The sequence below is a fragment of the Dipodomys spectabilis genome, unplaced genomic scaffold (assembly GCF_019054845.1).
Source record: "Dipodomys spectabilis isolate Male_0828 unplaced genomic scaffold, ASM1905484v1 ptg000002l, whole genome shotgun sequence".
Taxonomy (NCBI): domain Eukaryota; kingdom Metazoa; phylum Chordata; class Mammalia; order Rodentia; family Heteromyidae; genus Dipodomys; species Dipodomys spectabilis.
The window spans coordinates 52014335-52031019 of record NW_024870679.1 but is presented as its reverse complement, the minus strand read 5'-3'; the positions used below and the strand labels follow the sequence as shown (position 1 = coordinate 52031019).

Below are 16685 nucleotides of genomic sequence, written 5' to 3'. Positions count from 1 at the left end.
GATAAATTTTGTTTTTATTTTTGAGACAGGTTCTCACTAAGTTGCGGAAGCTGGCTTCAAATTTGTGATCTTCTAACTACCTCAGCTTCCTGAATAGCTGGAACACAACATTAAACTTGCCAGGCTTAAATTTTAACATATTAACATAAGGTTTAGCCATTTTGAGAAATATATTATTAGGATTATAAAAGTCTGTGAAAACGAAATCTCACCTTCCTATTGTTCCTAATTACCACTGGGAAAACTAGTTATACAATGGGGTAGAATCTAAAAGGATTCTTTGAAAAACAAAAGGTGATTAATAAACTCCTTACAAGTGTCTCAGGGGTACTTTCCAAATTCAGTCACTAAAACAGACACAAGGTTTTTCAATACAATATACTAACATTCAAAGAATATGATTGTTGACCACTTAGATTTTCTTAAGCTTACAAACACCACTAAAATTTTTAAAAATATCTTTTATAGTTTGTACACTAAGGGATTTCAATTCAACATGTCAATTTATGTGTATAATGCATCTTGATCACTGTCACCACTTTCACAAACTATTTTAAAATTCCAACTTTGCTAACAACTCATGTTTAATGATTACTTTCATTGATGAGGCTTCTTTTTCATGGTCTTTTATCTTTTTTGTTTGGAAATAAATAAAATGTTTTAAAAGTATGCCAGTAGGCCATTTATATGTCAAGCAAATACTATTTTTCACTGTTGGGTAGAATTAGTACAGTGAGAATTGAAGCTCCTGAAGGGCGTCAACCCAAGGGAAGCCACTGTTTAAGTTAGAATAAGCTGTGTTATCTGGGTAAGAACTGATAACCAGGAAAAACATCTGAAGTGCACTCCTTATTGCCCGGGTAGTTAAGTAAAGGCAGATAACAAGGTAGCAGGGATTCTAGGACTTTTCTTTCCCTGCTCTCTAATTTTCTGATCAGTTATCTCAGTACTTCTTCATTAAATAAATCTGAGCTGTTCTTGGAAGAGATGACCTCGAAGAAGCTTTCTCTTTGAAATCTGCACCTAATAAAGCATGTTTCTGTCTTAGTCAATACAGAAACAAAATTTAAGGCACATCCTAAATGACCCCAGCTTGGAACTTCAAGGGAGGTCTGAGGTTCTGAGCTGAAATATCAAGGGCAGAAGTGCAATACCTTTTCCTATCAAAGGAGAAGGTATTTTTTAATTTCCATCTCTTTCTCACATTCCTGGATTCTAGCTGCAGCTTTGACACTAACTTTAAAATTTGCTTTCAAGGCAAGGGAAAAACTATCTTCATTGTTAACCCAGTATCCCAAGCACCTAGGAATTCCTAAAATTACATCGAACTCAGTTTCCAGAATTGGAAACCACAGGTCCCTGGCAGGGACAAATGTTGTGACCTTGAATTACTAAAGTCAGATCAGTCTTCTTCCTGCCAAGAATCTCAAGACACTGAGGCCAAGCAAATGAAGTTGTTAATTGGCATTAGTTTGTTTCCTGACATCTGCCAGTTTCAAGTCAGAGACCCCAGCCTCCTTACTGAATCCGCAGGCACGGTGCTCCCAGTCTTTCTCTCCTTCGTTTCATCATTCTCCTGGCTATTCAAGTCTGTCCTCTCACACTGCAGTCTTGCCAAGAACTCTCTCACACAAGGGGCATATAAGCCAAAAAAAATTACAAAGACTCCCCAAACTTATGGGGAGCATTACGGAACTTTTTTTCAAAAAAGATGATATTCAGAATCCCCCCCCAAAAGAGACCTGGAGGCAGCAGTGAGGACAGTGAGAAGTTCCAGATCCCAAGTGAATCAGCTGTCCTCTGATCTGCTTGACATCATTCACACTCTGCCTGCAACAAATCAGAGGCCCAGAGAGCACCTTGTTCTCTCATCAGTGACAAGCACCAAACTCCCTCCCCCACAAATCAGTTGCAACCTCCCACTCAAGAGAGTTGGCAAGCAGAGAAGGCTCTGGCAGAAAATGAACATACCAACTTGAAAACTCACACTGTGTCAGAAATACTACTAACCCAGGAGACTTGGGCTAGGCTTTAGCAGCTGTTTCAGTTGAGCAGAGGATTGGAAGAAAGCCTCCTACAGATGCCAAATTGGTAAATTAATGAGCTAAGAATAAGTGGGTATTTCTACATTATTTGTTTTCAAACCTAGGCCCAGTGGGAGATGACAGGACTTTATTTAGCTAGGGTTCAAAGCATAGTCATTATTGAAATTCTGAATCTGATCAGTTTAATCTTCAAAGTTAGCATCATTTTGATTCAATGTCTATTATTCAATAATTGAAATTACTTCAATAATCAATAAGCACTCAATAATCTCATGGGAGAAAAGTTATAAAAAGAAAGCTAAGAAAACAAGTCATGCCAGGCGCTGTTGGCTCACGCCTGTATGCCTAGCTACTCAGGAGGCTGAGATCTGAGGATCATGGTTCAAAGCCAGGCTGGGCAGGAAACTCCGTGAGACTCTTTTATCTCCAATAAACCACCAGAAAACTGGAAGTGGTGCTGTGGCTCAAGTGATAGAGTGCTCGCTTTGAGCTGAAGAGCTGAGGGACAGCGCCCAAGCCCAGAGTTCAAGCCCCACAACTAACCAAAAACAAACAAGCCCCAAACTAGTTTACTATCAACCACTAATCATTAAAAATCAATTTATATGGCAGACTTTAAGAATTACTCTATTGAAGTAAGATTACTTGTGTATGCTTTGGTGGTGGTATGCTATGGAAACAGAAAGTACCTAGGCACAGAGACAGTACTATGAAACTGTTCGCTAGGGCTGGGATGGTGGCTCAGTGGTAGAGTGCATGCATGAGGCCCTGAGTTCAATTCCTCAGCACCACATAAGCAGAAAAAGCCAGAAGTGGCACTGTGGCTCAAGTGGTAGAGTGCTAGCCTTGAGCTGAAGAGCTGAGGGATAGTACCCAGGGCCAGAGTTCAGGCCCCAGGACTGGTAAAAAAACAAAACAAAACAAAACAAAAAGAAACTGTTTGCTAGTATTATAGATCTTGTCCTCTAAGTGCTATCTCCCAAACTAAGAAAACTATCTGAGAAAAAAACAGCCTGGCCTGGTGAAAGCCAAGTGATCAAAGTAAACTATAAGCTAAACACTAGCAGACAAGGGAAACAAAAGCTAAGCAGAAGTCTCATCTATGCTATAAAACAACAGCCAATTCTTGCTGGGCTCTTCATATTCATCTAGATGGCAAAGTATGATAAACAATTTCAGGGCAATATCAAAAAATGTATTCAGGGCTGGGAACGTGGCTCAGTGGTAGAGCACTTGCCTTGCATGCGTGAGGCCCTGGGTTCGATTCCTCAACACCACATAAGCAGAAAAAAAAAAGCCGGAAGTGGCGCTGTGGCTCAAGTGGTAGAGCGCTAGCCTTGAGCTAAAGAGCTGAGGGACAGTGCCCAGGCCTAAAGTTCAGGCCCACAACCAGACCCTCCCCCCAAAAATGTATTCATATTTCAACAAGCTCTGTTTCAACTATAGGAAGTCATAAAACCAATTTAGGAAGTCAGGATCAACTTCTATTTTGTACCTGTCCTGGGTTCAAACTGAGGGCCTAGACATTTGTCCCTAAGCTTTTATACTAAAGGCTTGTGCTCTACCACTCAAACCATAGCTCCATTTTTGGCTTTTGGGTGAGTAATTGAAGATAGGAGTCTCATGGACTTTCCTGCCTGGACTGGCTTCTAACTGTGAACCTCAGATCTCAGCCTCTTGAGTAGCTCGGATTATAGGCATGACTGGTTCCTGGTGAGGATCAACATTTTTTTTTTTTTTTTGTCAGTCGTGGGGCTTGAACTCTGGGCCTGGGCACTGTCCTTCAGCTCTTCAGCTCAAGGTAAGCGCTCTACCACTTGAGCTACAGCGCCACTTCCGGTTTTCTGGTGGTTTATTGGGGAAAGGAGTCTCACAGTCTCTCCTGTCCGGGCTGGCTTTGAACCGAGATCCTCAGATCTCAGCCTCCTGAGTAGCTAGGATTACAGGCGTGAGCCACCAGCGCCAGGCTAGGATCAACATTTTTAAAAAGAGAAAATAGTGAGCTGGGAATGTGGCTCAGTGGTAGAGTGCTTGCCCAGCATGCATGAAACCCTGGATTCGAATCCTTAGCACCACATATACATTAGAAGCCAGAAGTGGCACTGTGGCTCAAGTGGTAGAGTGCTAGCCTTGAGCCCAAAGAGGCTCAGGGATAGTGTCCAGGACTTGAGTACAAGCCCCAGGTGGCCAAAAAAAGAGGAGGGGGGAAGTAGAGAAAAGGATATATCACAGTACTTCACACCATACTAAAGGTAAGCACTGTTTTGTGAAACTTGTGGATCTGAAACAACTATTACTGAAATACATACATATATATGAATAAACATGTGTAATGAGTTGCAAAGTAAAGTCTATTTGTTACTAGGGCCAAAGTCTAAAATGTTCAAAAGTCATTGTTCTGTTTTAATTACCCAAACAAATCTATATTATCTAGACAATCACTTTTCTTCTCCATCTAGTTTCTAGCATTTCTTTTTTTTTTTTTTGGGGGGGGGGGAGGGGGGGTCCAGTCATGGGGCCTGAACTCTGGGCCTGGGCGCTATCCCTCAGCTCTTCAGCTCAAGGCTAGCACTCTACCACTTGAGCCACAGCGCCGCTTCCGGCTTTTTTCTTTTTGCTTATGTGGTGCTGAGGAATTGAACCCAGGGCCTCGAGCATGCAAGGCAAGCGCTCTACCACTGAGCCACCTTCCCAGCCCCTCTAGCATTTCTTTACAAGTATCAGGTCCCATTTTAGAAAGCCTTGAGGGGAAGGGGGGAGATGAGAAGGGATGGGAAGAAAAAACAAAGGAAAGGGGGGAGATGGGAAGGGGAAACAAAGAAGGAGGCAACAATGCTTGATAAGAAATGTACTCATTATCTTGCCCGTGTAATTGTAACCCTTCTATAAAGTATTTTCATAATTTTAAAAAAAAAAAAAGAAAGCCTTGAGATGATATACAGAAGTCACAAAATTTCAGCTGAGGCTGGGACTGTGGCTTAGTGGTAGAGTGCTTGCCTAGCATGCAAAAGCCCTGAAGTCAATTCCTCAATACCAATACACAGAAAAAGTCGAAAATGGTGCTGTGCTCAAGTAGTAGAGTGCTAGCCTTGAGTAAAAGAAGTTCAGGGAGCGGGGCGCCAGTGGCTCATGCCTGTAATCCTAGCTACTCAGGAAGCTAAGATCTGAGGGTTGCAGTTCAAAGCCAGCCTGAGCAAGAAAGTCCGTGAAACTCTTATCTCCAATAAACCATCAGAAAACCCGAAGTGGCGCTGTGGCTCAAGTGGTAGAGGGCTAGCCTTGAACTGAAGAGCTGAGGGACAGCACCCAGACCCAGAGTTCAAGGCCAAAAAAAAAAAAAGAAGTTCAGGGACAGTGCCCAGGCCCTGAGTTCAAGTCCCAGGACTGGGAAAAGAAAAATCTCAGCTGAAGCTTGCAGGTGGGACAAGGTCTTAATTTGCTATTCAATATTCTTCAATCTTCTAATACCTCAAAGTAGGCTATTAAATTAGTAATAATAATAAAATAACAACACAATGATCAACAATTATGAAGTGCTTACTACTTACTGGGCTATATTCTAAGCACTTTAAAGGTAATATGTATGTAGTCCTCATCAGTTTGATGACTATCACATTAAAAGACTAAGAGAGACCAAGACCATGCCAATGCTAACTAAGAAAGCCTTCTCTCCTAAATGCTGGCACATGGCTGCCCTACAAAAATTTTAATAGCTTAGCCGGGCACCAGTGGCTCACGCCTGTAATCCTAGCTACTCAAGAAGCTGAGAGCGGGGCTGGGAAGGTGGCTCAGTGGTAGAGTGCTTGCCTTGTATGCATGAGGCCCTGGGTTCAATTCCTCAGCAAAAAGAAAAAAGCTGGAAGTGGAGCTGTGGTTCAAGTCGTAGAGCACTAGCCTTGAGCTGAAGAGCTAAGAGAGAGCGTCCAGGCCCAGAGTTCAGGCCCCACGATCAGACCCCCTCCCCCCCAAAAAAGAGGCTCAGATCTGAGGATCACAGTTCAAAGCCAGCCAGGACAGGAAAGTCAGTGAGACTCTTATCTCCAATAAACCATCAGAAAACCGGAAGTGGAGCTGTAGCTCAAGTGGTAGAGTGCTAGCCTTGAGCTGAAGAGCTGAGGGACAGCGCCCAGGCCCAGAGTTCAAGTCCTATGACTGACAAAAAATTAAATTAAATTAAATTAATAGCTCAAAGTATTACTGTTTTCATCCAAGTTGATGACAGCCAAGATGATGAGGAAGTATTTTCTAGAATCAATTTAGAAACCACTGGGCTATCTATAGCATTCATTAAAAGAGTCTGACAAGAGCAAATATATTCCCCTAGCATGCTATGCAATATTAAGTTGAGGGAAGAAAAACTTGGAGCTTCTTAAACAATAAGTGAAATCAGAAAATATTTGTTCAATTTTTATATTGAGTCCTATGCCCTTCATCTAACCAAAGACAGTATTACTTTTACTTCTAGGACTTAATACTTCCCAGAGTACTTTATTTAAATGTGCTGGTATTAGAATCCATTTGGGCCAAGACTCCTGTGGCTTTGTCAACAGTGAGAAGGCCTAACCTTTCCCTGGTCTGGTGACAGAGTACAATAATCTGTAATACAGCAAATGAAATACCCATCTTGTCTTATTACTTGCTAATTATACCATCAACCTTAGAGCCAAAGGGAAAAGTCCATAGACTATTCACCTTAGAATTTCTGCAAAAAAAAAAAAAAAAAAAAACTATAAAAACAATATTAAAATGATACTGCTTCTAGCCGGGCGCTGGTGGCTCACGCCTGTAATCCTAGCTACTCAGGAGGCTGAGATCTGAGGATCGCAGTTCAAAGCCAGCCCGGGCAGGAGAGACCGTGAGACTCCTATCTCCAATAAACCACCAGAAAACCGGAAGTGGCGCTGTAGCTCAAGTGGTAGAGCGCTTGCCTTGAGCTGAAGAGCTGAGGGACAGCGCCCAGGCCCAGAGTTCAAGCCCCACGACCGACAAAAAAAAAAAAAAAAAATGATACTGCTTCTCTGTCATGAGAATTTGCATTTTGTACTAGCAAAATGGAATCCTAAAAATGCATTATAAATTTATTATTCTGACTCCAGAAGAAAACATCTGATCATATCTTTCTTTCTTCCTTTTTTTTTTTTGATTGTTGTTGTTGTTGGTCATCGGTCTTGAACTCTAGGCCTGGGCGCTGTTCCTCAGCTCTTCAGCTCAAAGCTAGTGCTCTACAACTTGAGCCACAGCGCCACTTCCAGTTTTCTGGTGGTTAATTGGAGATAAAGAGAGTCTCAAAGGCTTTTCCTGCCTGGGCTGGCTTTGAACTGTGATCCTTAGATCTCAGCCTCCTGAGTAGCTAGAAATACAGGCGGGAGTCACCGGCTCCCAGCATTATCTTTCTTTCTTTATCCTTAAGCAAATGGGTAGGAAACACAACTATGTCAGAAGCCTTTGTAAGCTGCAAAATTGCAAGCTTAAGAGAGAATTCCAGGCTGGGAATGTGGCTTAGTGGTAGAGTGCTTGTCTAGCATGCACGACCTGGGTTCAATTCCTCAGTACCATATTAACAGAAAAAGCTGGAAGTGGCACTGTGGCTCAAGTGGTAGAATACTAGCCTTGAGCAAAAGAAGCTCAGAGACAGTGCACAGGCCCTGAGTTCAAGTCTCAGGACTGGAGGGGAAGAGAGAGGGAGAAGGAGAGAGAGGTCCATCTGACAGTTAAAAAAAAAGAGCACAGTCTTATACATAAACAGAAGAAAATTTAATCCCTCAGATAACATGAGAAAATCACTATCTCCTAGGAATAAACAGAAAAGGGGAGGAAAAAAGGTGGATACTAGGGAGACTAAAGCATGTATATGCATACACACACATTCCTATATACACATACATGTATGCATATATAATGAAGCCCATAACATACTGTTTGGAAAAGAGGAGGGGAATTAAGAGAATATGATAGGAGTGAACTAGTTCAAAATACACCATATACGTCTGTGGAATGATCACAATGAGACCTCCTCATATTATTACTGTATGATAATTTAACAAAAAAGTTATCTCCTAGCAGAGTCAAACTTCTTTCTGTACCAACTCATAGTTCTAATGGTACTAAAGTTCAGTAGTCATAGCAGTTACACACAGTGGTTGAGAAGCATTTTGCAGAATTAAGCAATTCATATTACTAAAATAAGTGCTTATGTGCTAGACATAACAGGTAAGAAACCAGTATTTTATACTGGTGAACAGTTAAACAGTTGTTATAGAATTTAACTCATTTTAGAAAAAGTATATATTAGAATTAAAAATTATAAGCCAGGCACCTGTGGCTCACACCTGTAATCATAGCTACTGAGGAGGCTGAGATCTAAGGATCATGGTTCAAAGCCAGCCCATGCAGGAAAGTCTGTGAGACTCTTATCTCCAATTAACCACCAGAAAACTGGACATGGCACTATGGTGGTAGAGTGCTCGCCTTGAGCTGAATTGTTAAGGGACAGCACCCATGCTCAGAGTTCAAGCCCCATGACTGACCAAAAAAAAAAAAATTAAATTAAACTTATGTAAATGATTTTGTTTTTTGTTGTTGTTGGTGGTAGTGGTGGTGGTGGTGGTCGTGGGGCTTGAACTCTGGGCTTGGGCGCTGTCCTTGTGCTCAGCTTAAGGCAAGCGCTCTACCGCTTGAGCCACAGCACCACTTCCGGTTTTCTAGCGGTTTATTGGAGATGAGCGTCTCATGAACTTTCCTGCCCAGGCTGGCTTTGAACTGTGATCCTCAGATCTCAGCCTCCTGAGTAGCTAGGATTACAGGTGTGAGCCACCGGCACCCAGCTATGTAAATGATTTTGAATGTGACTCTTATTGATCACATACAGCCAAATACAAAGATCCCTTCCAACTCCCTGTACCATGGTTTTAAGTTAAATAATCATAGAAAACAATTAAAATTATAGATTTAATGTAAATGATTTTTAAATTTAATATTAAATGGCTAAATCACTGTATTAGGATAAACTTTATATGAAATTATTAACTAAAATAAAGGAAATCATGCCATTTTTGAAGTAAAAATTGCTCATTTAGACAGCATACTAAACAACGAATTTCATTATATATACATTGTTGAGTTACCTTAATATGAAACAATAGAGTATAAATGAAAGAACTTCACTAGGTTCATATTGATGATATACAGGTTTTTTACTTAAAGGGGGGAAAAAAAAAACATTTGGGAACAACTCCCAGGCCCTCAGTTCAAGCCCTGAGATCACTGTCCCCTTCCCTGCCACACCCCCACAAAATCCAAAAAGTGCACTGGCTGTGGAAGGCAGCAACAAGGCTGCCTCTCCTCCCTGGGTCCCTGCACTGTCTCACCCCTCCAGGGGCCAGCTGTGGTGAATGTTTGTGTCCCATTCACCCAGCAGACTCACAAGGAGGGAGCTAAGGCCTCCATCCTCCAGTTTTTGTGCCCTGGTCTCTTAAATAAAGCTCTTTGAAACATTAAAAAAAATCCAAAAAGTACAAGGTAGTTTAATTTATGCTTTTTGGTGTGTGTATGCCATTCTGAGGCTTGAACTCAAAGCTTGGATGCAGTCCTTTGAGCTTTTTTCCTCAAGGCTACTGCTCTACCACTTAAGCCATAGCTCCACTTTTGGCTTCTTGGTGGTTAATTAGAAATAAGAGTCTCTTAGGTTTGTCTACCTGGGCTGGCTTCAAACCATCATTCTCAGATCTGAGTCTCCTGATTAGCTAGGATTACAGGTATGAGTCACTGGCACCTGGCAACTTCATTGTTTATTAAGAATTTCTGTCAGACTTCCATATTTGAAAATTATCAATAAAATTAACAACAGTTATGTTAAGTCTCTGCCATCTTGTTCATGTTCCATGATGATGCTTGTTTTAAGCCTCTATAATTAACCAGAGTTAATTAACCTCTATATTTTTATATATAATTAACCTCTATAATTAGCCAGAATGTGTTTTTTTCTTGGTCAGTCATGGGGTTTAACTCTGGGCCTGGGCACTGTCGTCAGCTCTTCAGCTCAAAGCTACCACTCTACCACCTGAGGCACAACACCACCTCCAGTTTTCTAGTGGTTTATTGGAGATAAGAGTCTCACAGACTTTCCTGCCCAGGCTGGCTTTGAACTGTGATCCTCAAATCTCAATCTCCTGAGTAGCTAAGATTACAGGTGTGAGCCACTGGCACCTGGCTTAGAATGTGTTTTCAACAAAGAAACTGTCTCAGAGCTCCATAGAAAAGGACTTCAGCGGGTATTTAAAACTACTGACATCTCAAAGAATAGATTCTTGCACACACATTCCCAATGGCATTGCTTGGATAAGTGGAGAGCTTCCAGACCATTCCAGTGGACTGAGTCAGAATTTCCAGAGCTCTTTCCAGTCAAGATGCAAACTGCGAACCTACAGTCTAGGGAAGTGAGAATTAATATAGAGGAATATTGAATGAACTAAGGAAGAATTATCTGTTTGAAATACTGTTTTAGTACCTATTCTTGAGACATATCAGGAAATATACTATTTGTCTTAAGATATTTATAACTCTTAAGTTGGCAGCCTTCCTCTTGTAAAATGAAACATAATCATATCTGGGCCAAGTGTTAGCAGCTCACACCTATAATCCTAGCTACTCAGGAGTCTGAGAAAGTTGCTAGGTTCCAGCTCCAAAATAATCAACAAAAGCAGGCCTGGAAGTGTGGCTCAAGTGGTAGAACACTCGTTTAGCAAGCCTTACTTAGTACACCCCGCCCCCCAAAAAATCACATCTGATTGTCACTGATCCTCTTCCAACCCAGAAGAGAGAGGAAGGGAGGGACAGAGGGAGACTGACTCACTGTACAGCTCAAGCTGGCCTCAAACTCATGATTCTCATACCTCAACCTTCCCAAGTCATGGGATTACATGTATGCATTGCCACACCCAAACTACGAGTCCACTCATTTTTACCAGAATATGATTTTGTTGTTGGTGGTGGTGGTTGTGGAGCTTAACTCTGGGCCTGGACGCTGGCCCTCAGCTTTTCAGCTCAAGGCAAGCATTCTACCGCTTGAGCAACAGGGCCACTTCTGGTTTTCTACTGGTTTATTGACTCTCCTGGCTTTGAACCATGATCCTCAGATCTCAGCGCCTCCTGAGTAGCTAGGATTGCAAGCATGAGCCACAGGCACCCGGCAGAATATGATTTTTTAAAAAATTGGTTATGCCTCAAATTTTTTATTGTTAATAACATCTAATGTGTCTTTTTTGCTTCGTGTGTGTATGTGTGTTTGGGTGTGCATGAGTGTGTGTGTATAGTTTGAGGGCCAAACTCAGGGCCTTGCACTTGCTAAAGCTACTGATCTTCCATTAAACTAAATTCCCAACCCCTTAACATGTGTCTTTTTAAAAAATCAATAGCCTTTCAATATTTTAAGTTTGTTATTATGAAACTTTATTTCTAGAGGTATCTGGAACATGTTTTTAACTTACAACTTATAACTCTATATTCTTTTCTCCTACTACAGCAATTTTAGAAAGACAGAGATTGTCTACTATTTATTAAGCATTAACTATCATTTATTAACCATTAACTACCACCACCTTGACCTCACAGAGCATACCATCTTTGGACTAAATTGCACCTCCCATAAAATCCATATTTTGAAGAATTAATTACCAAAGTGACCATTTTTTTAATATAAGCCTTTAGGAAGTAATTACGGCTAAATAAGTTTGAGAGTGGGGTTCTAATCCTGTTAAGACTAGTGGATTTATAAGAAGAGAGATCCAACCTTTCATCCCTCAGCATCCATACCAAAGGAAAGCCAAGTGAGCACATTGTTAAAGATGTCTGCTTACAAGCCAGAAAGTCTGTACCAAAAACTGACCACTGTGGCACCTTGATTGTGGATTGCAGTTCAAAGCCAGCCTGGGCAGGAAACTCCATGAGACTCTTATCTCCAATAAACGACTCAGAAAACCTGAAGTGGCACTGTGGCTCAAGTGGTAGAGTGCTAGAGTGCTCGCCCTGAGCTGAGGGACAGCACTGAGGCCCAGAGTTCAAGCCCCATGACTGATTAAAAAAAAAAAAAAAAAAGTCTCACGAACTTTCCTGTTCTGGCTGGCTTCAAATCTCTGTCCTCAGATATCAGCCTTCTGAGTAGCTAGGATTACAGTAGAGGTGTGAATCACCAGTGCCCAGCTCAGTAACATCTTTATAGGTACTGAAACTACCCATAAGGAACAACAGAGCTTCCTTAGGACAAACCACCACCAAACAACAAGAGCCATAAACTTCCCATGTTGAAGAAGTTAGCAAACTGGAGAATAATAAAGAAACTGGTTTCTGTGAAAGACAATGTCTTCAGTTTTATAAATGTTGAAGAAGAGAAACCTGAGACACCCACACAGATTATAATGAACTGCAGTTGTATGTAAGGTCTAGAGATAATAAATGTGGGAATATGAAAATAACAATAGCTACTCTCAATAATAACAACAAGCTCTCAAGGATTTAGAGGTTTTGTGTCCACATATTTACAATTCACTGAAAACATGATTATTTCCTAACAAAATAGTTCTTGTAAGGAAATTAATGACTGTTGCAACATCCCTGCCAACTTCTAACAACTCTTGTTTTCTCACAAAATGCATCAAGAACTTCCATGAAATCATTTACTATAGAACATCATTTTTAAAGACACACTTTTACATCTAACACAACGCTATCACCCTAAGTTCACGGTGCCAAAAGTTTCCTAATTTTCAAAACCCACCAAAAAAACTAAAGCTTTTGTCAGGTACCACTGACATCTCACAAAAAATTAATGAGGTATATCTAGCAGGTGGTATCTCTTTTTAGCACATAATCCAGAGCAATAATCTATATATCAAATCACATCAGAGTGGGAAAGTACATGGCAATGAATCTGTTTCAAGGAGGCAAATTTTGACACTTTGCATCCTTGAGCTCAGGATTACTTCCTTGTTAGCTCTCTATCAATATAGACATTATGTTTACTTTCATCCATTATCTGTGTCCTAGACCATGATCAAATTAGTAGACTAATACTGCAAAAGTATAACTATTTCCATAGGCTCTTAGAGGTCAGAGACATACACACACACACACACACACACACACACACACACAATGATGAATAATTTCTTTTCAGTTCTAAAGTCTTTTTTAGCTCTACTGACTGCAGATTGCCTATAAAGATGCTTCACAGAATCAGAACAATTATCTTAATGTGCAAAGAACACTAAAATAGCTTAACTCTCTGGGTATCCATCTGCACAACCGTCAGAGACAAAGCCCAGGTCCAAGTTCAAGCCTTTGGAGCAGCGCACGCGCGCAACACACACACACACACACACACACACACACACACACACACACACACACACACACACACATGCAGATAGAATGTCAAAAATAGTAGAGAAGTCAAGTTACAAATACTTGCTGAATGATACAGATAAGCTATACTCTCTCAGTTGCACATAACTATTAGTATACTATTCCCCTAAGAATCCTACTAGTACCCTTGCCTCGTCCAGCTTATAGACTTCAGACATTCCTGAAACTAGACACAAAATTCACTGTTAAAACAAAAAGCCAGAAGTGGTGCTGTGGCTCAAGTGGTAGAGTGCTAGTCTTGAGCAAAGAGAGGTTCAGGGACAGAGCCTAGGCCCTGAGTTCAAGCCCCAGGACTAGTAAAAACAAAGCAAAATTTTAAAAACCCACAAATTTTAAATAATAGAATTTATCCAACTTTAATCCATTATATTTATAGTTTAAAAATACTTTTTTTTTTTTTTGGTCGATCGTGGGCCTGACCTCTAGGCCTGGGCGCTGTCCCTCAGCTCTTCAGCTCAAGGCTAGCGCTCTACCACTTAAGCCACAGTGCCATTTTTGGCTTTTCTCCTTATGTAGTGCTGAGGAATAGAACCCAGGGCTTCATGTACGCAAGGCAAGCACTCTACCAATGAGCCACCTTCGCAGCCCCGAAAAACAAACCTTCAAGTAATAAAGTACTACTGAATAATATTAAATCTTTCTTTTTTTTGTTTTGCTTTGTTCTGTTTTGTTTGTTTTTTGCCAGTCCTGGGGTTTGAACTTAGGGCCTAGACACTGTCCCTGAGCTTCTTTTGCTCAAGGCTAGCACTCTACCACTTAAGCCACACTGCCACCTCTGACTTTTGTTTATGTAGTACTAAGGAATAGAACCCGGGGCTTCATGTATGCTAGGCAAGCACTAAGCCATATTCCCAGCCCATTAAGTGATCTTTCTAACTGCTTTAATAAAAAGAAAAAACAAACCAAGCCACTGCTGGCTTAATAATAGCACCTATAATCCTAGCTGGGTTGGGTGTCTAAGAACAGAGAGATTTAGGTTCCAGGAAGCAGAGAGGTTGCAAGATCCCTTCTCAATCCATAGCAGAGTGTGGTGTTGTATGCCAGTCATCCTAGCTACTTGGGAGGTTGAGATAATGATTATGATTCCAGGCCAGCCGAGGGGGTGGGGGTGGGAGCGGGGGAGAAGGTGTGCTAAATTTCATCTCAATGGAAAAAGGTCAGTGTATTAGTATATGCCAGTCATTTTGCGTTAACAAGAAGCCAAAAATAAGACAGACTGAAGTTCAGGTATATATCAGGGCAGGAAGTACGATTAGCTGAAAATAATCAGTATTAAAAAAAAGAAGGGCACAGGGCATCACTGGCTAATCCTGCAGGAGGCTAAGATTTTAGGATCACTACTCAAAGCTCAGGGCATCACTGGCTAATCCTGCAGGAGGCTAAGATTTTAGGATCACTACTCAAAGCTAACCTAGGTAGAAAAATCCTAGAGACTCTTATTTCCAATTAACCACCAAAGACGTGTAAGTGGAGCTGTGTCTCAAGAGGTATAGCACCTGCCTTGAGCAAAAAGAGCTCAGAGACAGCACCTAGGTCAGGCAGGAAAAAAAAGGGAGGGAGGCTGGTGGCATGGTTCAGTGTAGAGCACCTGTGAACTCCAGGACTAAAAAAAAAATTTTTAAAGTATAAGAAAATAATCAGAGTATTTCAATAAAACATGTAGAATTACTTCATATATGATATATACACAAAGCATATATAATAAATAAATATACATGAAATTGTGTCCTCTAAAATTATGTTTCATGTTTCCTTAAGGAAAAGATTCAAGCTAATTGTTTTATTATAGTTTTATTTCCTTAAATATTTCAAAATTTTTTCCTTTAATTAAATCATGACAGGTTTGGGTCTGAGAGTAAGTAAGGTACAGGTATATAAAATACTGTCTTGGGACCTTTACATAAGGATTTTAATTTAATAAGTACATATTCTACTTCCCGCATCCCCACCTCCAAAATTCCTCAATTTTAGCCGGGCACCGGTGGCTCACGCCTATAATCCTAGCTACTCAGGAGGCTGAGATCTGAGGATCGCGGTTCAAAGCCAGCCCAGGCAGGAAAGCCCATGAAACTCTTTTCTCCAATAAACCACTAGAAAACCAGAAGTGGCGCTGTAGCTCCAGTGGCAGAGCGCTCGCCTTGAGCTGAAGAGCTGTGGGACAGCGCTCAGGCCCCACAATCACAAAAAAAAAAAAAAAAAATCCTCAATTCTGCTTTTAAACATTCCAGATGATTATAATTAGCCAAATAAGCAATACTTATTCAAAAGAACTCTTTCTTATTATAATATTTTTGCCCAAGACTGGGACTTGAATTTGGCACTTGAGGCTTTTGCTTATTGGCTCTACCAACTGAGGCATGCCTCCAACTCCTCAAAAGGATTTTTAAAGAGAAAAAGGTATCCCAAGAAAATATAAAAAGTTAACATCTAGGAAAAATGCCAGAATAAAACAATAAAAAATGCCAGAATAAAATTTCCCTACTCTTGTTTGCCCCAACTTGTCAGAAAAATATGGTCTCTCTCCAGTATCCATGTTATAGGACAGAAACATATACAGTTTCAATCTGCTTTTACCTTCAGTCTACTAAAATTCAGTGAATTCCAAAACACAAAAATAAGATTGTGATGATATTTAAATGGCAGCTACTTCAATGGTAGGCAAAAATTGAGGCAAAGAAGGAGATTTGGGTGGAGAGAGACAGGATAAAGAGGAGACTTTGACCTGAGAGAAACCATCTAATCCAGTGGCTTCTCTGGTTCAGATGGTAGTCATAGAGAAAGTTCTTGAATGGAATTTCTCTAATGGATACTGAGAAAAGATTCTCTCAAGAGAATGTCTGAAGAGGAAGACCATCATAAGAATAATCATAATGATAATAATCATCTACTTACAAGCTGCCTCTTCTTGGAAGGCTCAACTCCTTCTGAAAAACAAAATAAACACAACCAAGTTAGAAAGACCTAAGAGCCCATCTGAGTTCTCTAAGAATTCTTAAATGGTTTAGAAGATTTAAAGCATTGTTTTACAATTTAAGTCACAAAGACTTAACTCTAAATGATAACTTACTTTACCTTTAAATGTTTAAAGAAATAAACAGCAGACAAGATTACCTCTTGCTAGATGCTAGTGGCTTAATGCCTGTAATGATAACTACTCAAGAGGCTGAGATCTGAAGAAGACTTGAAGGCATTAGGATAGGAAAGCCTGTGAGACTCTTGGTT

General features: G+C 40.7%; 1 protein-coding gene across 5 annotated transcripts in view; it reads right to left on the bottom strand.

The window, feature by feature from the left end:
• Mast2 (microtubule associated serine/threonine kinase 2) overlaps window positions 1-16685 on the bottom strand; it is a 127214-nt gene that overhangs the window by 65727 nt on the left and 44802 nt on the right. For 4 of the 5 annotated variants that reach the window (XM_042675724.1, XM_042675738.1, XM_042675734.1 and 1 more), the window contains one exon: window positions 16356-16387. In XM_042675724.1, coding sequence (XP_042531658.1) covers window positions 16356-16387 — 32 coding nt within the window. The remainder of the gene's footprint in view (window positions 1-16355; window positions 16388-16685) is intronic. The other variant, XM_042675728.1, reaches the window with a different exon arrangement.